This window comes from Malurus melanocephalus, unplaced genomic scaffold (genome assembly GCF_030028575.1).
Source record: "Malurus melanocephalus ecotype Western Australia unplaced genomic scaffold, MMel_1.1 scaffold_516, whole genome shotgun sequence".
NCBI lineage: Eukaryota > Metazoa > Chordata > Aves > Passeriformes > Maluridae > Malurus > Malurus melanocephalus.
Window position 1 is genome coordinate 113,791 of NW_026623748.1, and position 7,665 is coordinate 121,455.

At 59.2% G+C, this 7,665-nt stretch overlaps 1 protein-coding gene across 1 annotated transcript; it reads left to right on the forward strand.

Annotated features, from left to right (window-relative positions):
* The first annotated feature begins 5,179 nt into the window (after positions 1 to 5,179).
* LOC130582711 (GTP-binding protein Rhes-like) lies at positions 5,180 to 6,260 on the forward strand. The gene has a single exon (XM_057381581.1). The coding sequence runs from the start codon at positions 5,444 to 5,446 to the stop codon at positions 6,068 to 6,070; it is 627 nt and encodes a 208-aa protein (XP_057237564.1). The 5' UTR covers positions 5,180 to 5,443; the 3' UTR covers positions 6,071 to 6,260.
* The last annotated feature ends 1,405 nt before the right edge of the window (positions 6,261 to 7,665 follow it).

Here is a 7,665-nt window from a genome sequence, read left to right on the forward strand (position 1 = left end):
CACCCGAGGAAAAGCCACTGGCCCGAGGAGAGGTGAGCTCTGTGCTCCCGGCAGAGATAATAATCGCAGCCAGAACGAGATAAGAGATGTTACAGGAACTCCTGTGAGCCGAGAACAGCTACACTAAATCCCTCTAGTCCTCGGCAAGGCGTTTGTTTACGGGCAGAGTGGGTTTTGTTACCCGAGGTGGTTTAGTACAGGCTGTCCGTGCTTCCCGCAGGGGCTGCGGCAGGAAACGGGGTCAGGGAGGGGTTTCAAACCCCAGGTGGCCTCTGTGGCACGGAAGGGGTCATCTGGAGGGGAAAAGCACCATGCCAGGGTCAGCTGCCAGTGCCCCTGTGTCTAAAGCTCCGTGTCACAGGGGCTGAGCTTCCTCGCTGGTGGCAGCGCAGGTGACATTGGCTCCCAGAGCCCGGCTGTGAGCTGGGTCAGCAGGACATGCCAGGAGGATGGAGGATGGAGCTCCCCTGAAGCAATGAGCAGGACTGGGGGATCCCAAACCCAGCCCCACTCTCCTTCCTCCCCACTGACCCCCGGCCCGGGGCTCTGGGTGAACCCCAATCCTCGGTTCTGGGGGTGTTTGTGTGACCCTCTCTGCCCAAGGGCAGGGGCAGATGGCCCAGGGTGCCCAGGGTGCCAGGAGCGGGCTCAGGGGCAGCTCACCCATGGCTGATCCATCCATCCATCCATCCATCCATCCATCCATCCATCCATCCATCCATCCATCCATCCATCCATCCCTGTATCCGGGAGGGCTGCGGCTCCCCCGATGGCAGTGCAATCTGTAGGGGTCGGATTTCTCCTCTCACCTGCCGCTAAACCAAAGGTTGTTGGGATTTAATCTCTGCCAGAGGTGGGTTTAACCCTCTCGGGTACCGCTGGTTCTCCCCACACCGGCGGAGGACCTGCCTCACTGTCCCTGTCACCTTCTCTGTGTCCACAGCCCTGCTTTCTCTCTGCCCACGCCAGGCAGCAGCTTCTCCTCCCCTCTCCTGTTTCCTCTGTCTCCCATCCAGGACTCGTTCCTGCTGGGGGAAGCTATGGGTCACCCCTTGAGGCCATGGGTCACTCCTCAAAGCCTTGGGTCACCCCTCAAGGCCATGGGTCACTCCTCGAGGCTGTTGCCCGGCCCTGGCAGGGGTGAGGGCCAGCAGTGGGGACACACGGGCAGGGCACACGGTGTCACTGAGGTTCCTCACTGCCCATTTCCTTCCCAGCACCTCTGCTGGGACASCTGCACACCAATCCCATTGTCYTGCTGGGGACCCRAATTTCCCCTTCTCCCAGGGCAGYSTGAGACCARKACAGGACTCTKCTCATCCTGATATAATCTCTTGGCTCTGCTAAGATTAGTTGGGGAAGCTCCTAACATGGCTAAAATGTMATAATTAGAGAATTAAGAGGCAGGTATAATGAAGTGCAGCCACCCTCATGCTCCCCATTAATTTATCTGTGGGCAGGGACAGGGCACGGGGTGGGAATGTCCACCCAGGCTGTGCCCACGGCCACCGTGCCCTGCTGGGGGTGACAGGCACGGGATGCCGAGGCACGGGGTACCCATCACAGCCACCCCAGCTCCAGCAGCCTCCAGAGCCGGCTTGGGCTCCTGGGAAGGTGCCACGGTGCCTCAAAGTGCTCCCCAGCACCCTGCCAGCCRTGGGCCGGGCTCAGGGCTCCTGACACCCCGTGTGTGACCAGCAGAGCTGATCCGGGCACCGTGTCCGGGACTGGAGCAGCTCCAGCATCGCTGGGAACATCGGAGCTGCTGTTCCCTCTGAGCCGTGACAGCCGAGCACTGAGACAGGAACTCCCCAAGCACACAGGCACAGCACGGGCTGCTCCTGACGGGGAACATTGTCCTTCTCACTTGGGGGAGCAGCAGCAGAGCTGGGCAGCCCTTGGCCAGTGGGAAGGGATCCTGTGCTCTTCTGGTTTCTCCCTCATTCCATCACTTTGAGGCACCAAACGTAARTTTGCAAGTGAAATAAAAATGTGGAAGGTTTGTAAAAGATGTTTCAAACCTTGTCAGGACATTGGGATGGTTTTTTTGGTGAGAGCTTCATCCGTGCCTCTCCAGCAGCAGAGCTGGTTCAGGGACAGAGGGGGCACCACAGGATCCCCATTTCCAACAGCCCTGTGAGAAGAGCAGATCCCAGCGTTTCTCTTGTCCAGAATGCTTTCCCCAGGAGCAGGGAAAAACTCCTCTGCCCTTGTCCTTGTGCTCCCCGGTCCCTACAGCAGCTCTGCCCCAGCAGCACACGGTGGCCAGCAGCAGCCCASACACCATTTCCCATCATTCTGCCCCAAAGTGCCCTGTCCTGGCTGCCCGAGGCTGCCCTTTCCAGCATTCCCAGCTCAGCTGGTGGCTCTGGGGACCCTGGGGATCACCCCATTCCCATGGGGCACCCCACTGCTCTGCACAGGGTGGGCTTTGGGGCAAGGATGACCGATAGCCCCTGGCCCCAGCCCTGCCTGTGGGCACTGGGTGTGCGACTCCACCTGTCCCAAACTCACCCCAAACTCACCCCAAACTCACTCCTGCTCTGCCCCAGCTCCTGCCCATCACTGCTGCTGTCCCTTCATCCTCTTTCCCTTCACCTGCTCCCTCCCTGCCCTGCTCGGGGCTCTGCTCCCTCCCTGCCCTGCTCGGGGCTCTGCTCCCTCCCTCCCTCCATCCCTGGGGTGTCACGGTCCCCTCTCCCGTGGGGACAGCCCAGGCCACGCTCTGGCTCAGCGCTGGCACAGGCTTTGCCCAGCCATGCTCCAGTTCCCGTGGCTGCAGGATCCAAACTCAAACCCCTCAGGGAATGGATCCTGGACGCTCCCATCACCATCTCAGCCCCAATCCCACTCCAGTGGGTCCCTGCAGATGGATGCTCAGCTCATGGGATGCAGGGCTTTTCTGTAGGGCCCATCCATCACCGTCCCCATCTCCAAGTACCCATAAAGGCCCTCTGAGCTTTTTTCCTGGGGGAAACACAGAATTATTATTTTTTTTTAATAATACCTGACCCAAGCTGGCCAGCCTTGAAAAACAGAAGAATYTGGGGACATTACTCTGAGCACAAAGGGTTGCAGTGGAAAACAAGTCACTGTGTTCACCCTTGCCTGCTCAGTCCTCCCGTGCTTTGCTTTCRCTGCTGTCAGGGGCCATAAGCTCACAGGGAACGAGCTATCCATGCAAAAGGCCTTTGGAAATATTCATTGCTCATCTCCTAACAAGATTACCCTGAAATCCTCCATTGCTCTGAGGGAGATTTAAAACCTTTCAGGCTCTCGGTAACCATAGCAGCACAGATGTGAGAACCGAGGGGAGACAAGTGATGTGAAAAATCAYTGGGGATGCAGAGCCCGGCTGTGTGACTGTCACTGTGTGTGACTCTGGGTGTCCACAGTGCCACAGAGCTTTGTCTCACAGCCCAGGCTGGCCCTTCACCCTGCCCAAGCAGGCAGGACACCTCTGTYTCTGCAGAAATGACCCAAGGACAGYGGTCATGGTGTGACTGAGTCCCACAGCAGCAGGGTCCCCTTCCCCAGCACAGCTTTGGAAACCCCTCATGGATGGCATTGCTGCTTGGCACTGGCACCAGGAATGGGGGTGGCTCAGAGCCAGGATGGGCTCTTGGAGCCTGGGGTGCCTGCCCTCTCCTGCCAATGGGCTCCTCCTTCACCCTGGGTGTCATTTCTGTACCTGTGAGAGACACTGGGCATTGTGAGATCAAACAGATCCCTGTTTGGAGGCCCTTTGGGATGAAATTCTGGGAAAATGAGCAGCAGTGAGAGCATCACAGTCCCCCAGCACACCCTGGGCCACTGAGGAGCTTTGGCAGCTGGGAGGGACTGTGGGAAACCCCTTTCACCTCTCTTGAAAACCAAACACAAAGAAGCATTAACCAGGTTCTTTTTTATTAACCAAACGGGGTTTGGCTTTAAACAGCTCCCAAAGGCTGGCTGAGGTGACCTGCTCTGCCCTGCCCTGCCCTGCTCTCTTCAGTGCCCCATCCCCACTGGTGTCACACCAGGCACCAAAACCCCATCACTGCCTCCTTGGTGCCCCCTCTGCTCACCCACCCCTTCTCCTGCTCTGCAGCCTGCCAAGGTCCTGTGGCTCTGCCATCAAATCTGCACCCCCAGCTCCTTCCACTGCCACAGCTCAGTCCTGGCATTGCCTTTGGCATCTCCTCATGGCTCAGGCAGTGTCCCCAGACACAACGAATGAAGTGCATCACCAGATGATGCCACGGGGCACTGAACACCATCCCACTGTCAGTCCTGCTGGGGACCCAAATTTCCCCTTCTCCCAGGGCAGCCTGAGACTGGGACAGCACTCTGCTCACCCYGATACCATCTCATGGCTCTCCTGATAAAAAGATTAGCTTGGAAAGCTCCTAACATGGCTAAAATGTAATAATTGGAGAATTAAGAGGTAGGAATAATTCTAGTGAAAAGGTGAACAGATTAATCCAGAATTAAATGCTGGAACTGGCACTTGGCTATGGAAAGAAATCCAACAGCATTAAAGCTCCAAAACCCCACACATCCACAAATTAAAGATAGAAACTTATTTGAACTTTTGAACAAGTTCTCTTTGTATTTGCACTTGGCATAAATCAGCTGGTGAGACAGCTCCAGCGTGGGATGGAGGGAAGGGCTGAAGGAACACACCTGGATGGGGCAGCCTGCAGCTCTGGAGCAGCCCCACTCGTGGGTCACAGCCTGTCTCTGCTCTCGGAGAGCACCGTGTGTCGCTCTCATGGAGATTTTATTTCCCCCTCTGGTTAAATATTTCACTAAAATCACCGTGTAACTGACAGCTGAATGAGGAGGTTATGACAGACGGGAGAGCTTATCTTCCCCCTCCAGCCAAACATTTCATCGCTCCACTGAAGACCTGGGCACGTTCGCAGCAGCCCCGTCCGCAAAGGAGCCCCCAGCCCCAGGGGCGCGCAGGAAACGCCGCGGGTGCCGCTGTGAGCCCCTGGCCACGAGCCACCCCACGGGTGTGGATTGTCCCCGAGGGTCCCCGCTGCCCGCCAGCCCACGCCAAGCTCAGTGACCACACTGGGAGCTGGCGGTGCCGCGGTGCCGCCGCCTCCCGCGCTGCCGGCAGCGATGCAGGGCTGCGCTCTGCGGATTGGCCCGGAGCACCCCGCTCTCCTCCCTCCCTGGCCCCCCTCCTCCAGCACCCACAACCCACAGAGATTGGACAGCGCGGTGCCACATGGCAGACAGGGACCGGGATAAAAAAATGAGCTGGACTTGGGGATCGTAGAGTGCGCGGCAGAGCAGGTGGGAGAAGTTCACGGAGCGGCGGCACCGACATTCCCGGGCTGCGCTGAGCCGGCGCGGGGAGCACGGACAGACGGACACGCCGGGGCTGCAGCACCCAGGSACACCTGCGGGGTGAGCGCCAGCTGCCAGCATCCCGTCCCCTGTGCCAGCCATGTCCCTGGTGGTGAAGGAGAAGAACCACGTCCGGCTGGTGTTCCTGGGAGCCGCCGGCGTGGGCAAGACCGCCCTGATCCGCCGCTTCCTGCTGGACACCTTCGAGCCCAAGCACCGGCGCACGGTGGAGGAGCTGCACAGCAGAGAGTACGAGGTGTGCGGGGCCACGGTCAAGGTGGAGATCCTGGACACCAGCGGCAGCTACTCCTTCCCGGCCATGAGGAAACTCTCGATCCAGAACAGCGACGCCTTCGCCCTGGTCTACGCCGTGGATGACGCCGAGTCCTTCGAGAGCGTCAAGAGCCTGCGGGAGGAGATCCTGGAGGTGAAGGAGGACAAGTTCCCTCCCATCGTGGTGGTGGGCAACAAGGCGGAGAGCGGCGGCGAGCGGCAGGTGCCCGCGGAGGACGCGCTGTCGCTGGTGGAGCTGGACTGGAACAGCCGCTTCCTGGAGACGTCGGCCAAGGACAACGAGAACGTGCTGGAGGTGTTCAGGGAGCTGCTGCAGCAGGCAAACCTGCCCAGCAGGCTCAGCCCCGCGCTCTGCAAGAGGAGGGAGACGCTGCCCAAGGAGCAGGCGCTCCGGCCGCCCATGAACAAGACCAACAGCTGCTCCGTGTGCTGAGCCGGCCGGGCTGCGCGCCGGGGCACGGGGAATGCGCTGGCACCGGCTGCAAACTCAGGTGGGCTGGGTGGGGAGAGGCGCTGCCTCGGCCAAAACTTCCTCCCACCCCCTCCCTCCCCTTCCCCACCCAGCCCACGGGAGCGGAGAGGGGTGGAGGGGCAAGGAGGAGGGAGYTGGAAGGGCTCCCAGCTGCGGGAAGGGTGTGGGGAGGGGGGATCCCAAAAAAGCAGGAGGCTTACCCGGGGAGGGGCTGTGGGGCAGCCAGGGCGCTGTGTGGGAGCTGGCAGGGATGGGCAGGRGGGACAAACCGGGGCTCAGGCAGGTGTGGAYACATACAGCTGCATCAGCCCTGCCRGTGCCACCCTCCTGGGGACATTTGGGGCTGGTGTCACCTCGTCCCAAGCACCTGCAGCCTCCCAGTGCAGCCCCGGCACCCGCGGCACGTCCGGTGTCCGAGCAGCCCTGAGCGTGTCCCTGGTGTAGAGCATGTGATAGGCTGGTCTGTGCATCACTTTGTTTCTCTCTACTCTCTTTTTGTTCGTTTTTTTTAAGCATTCCCAATAAATAAATKGTTGCAAAGTGGAGCTGGAAATTGTCTCGGTTTCTTTTTCCTGTATTTCAGGTGCTGCAGTGCCCAGTATTAGTGTTTTACATTCTTATCACTGCATTTTGCTTTCCCTCTGTGCTCCAGCCTTTTGTGGCGTGTCCTGGCGCTGGAGGAGCCTCCCCTGGCAGCGTCAGGACATTCAGAGTTACAATTTTCCTAATAATTTACCCACCCTGAAGTTTTTACCRAGCAGAAGAGACTAAACAATAAAAKCCCTTCTCACCTGTGAGTACAGGAAGGAACAACCAGTYGTTCAAAGACAGTTGATCCGCTGGAATAAAAACATAATTATGTTAAAAGGAGGTGATAAACGGGGCAAGGGAGGCACAGAAGGGCTGTGTTTGCTGTGCCCTGCACTGATTTTCTCTCCCCTCACACAGCCCATGCTGGCTGTGATGAGCACTTGACCTGCTCAAGAGCCAGAAATAGWGATATTAAAGCTCGGTGGATTAAAGGGTCACCCCCCAGACCCAAGGGCGAGGGGCAGTTTGGGGTCTGCAGCTTCCAGAAGCCCAGCCCTACAGGATGGGGCATCCCTGCTCAGCTGGGGAGGCGCCTGCTGGTCCCAGCCCCGTCCCAGAGAAGGTGCCAGCATGGAGAGCCCAGCCTCACACCCTGCTGCCACCTCTACCGTGGCACTGCTGCAATGACAGTGACCTCTGGGCAGGCAAAATCATCCTCCTGGAGTCTGGTGTGGGATGAAGCTGGGGACAGGCAGAAGGGGGGACAGCACAGGAGACAGCACAGGGACAGGCAGGTGCCACCAGGACCTGCTGTGGTGGCTCAGGTTGCCCTCACCTCTGTCCCACAGGCACTGCTGCCACCACGAGCTCTGCCAAGGTGTGGCTGTCCCTCACCCACCATCCTGGGGACAAACAGAGCTGCTCAGGATGGAGACCCTTCTGGGGGAAGAGGGGGCTCCTGTCTGCAGGGATGGAGCAGGAACAGCTCACCCTGGGCAGCTGACCCCATGTGGAGCCCCCCGGCC

Bases quoted from the DNA above. Each gene is read 5' to 3' on its own strand.
- LOC130582711 (XM_057381581.1), top strand. From the start codon at position 5,444: ATGTCCCTGGTGGTGAAGGAGAAGAACCACGTCCGGCTGGTGTTCCTG.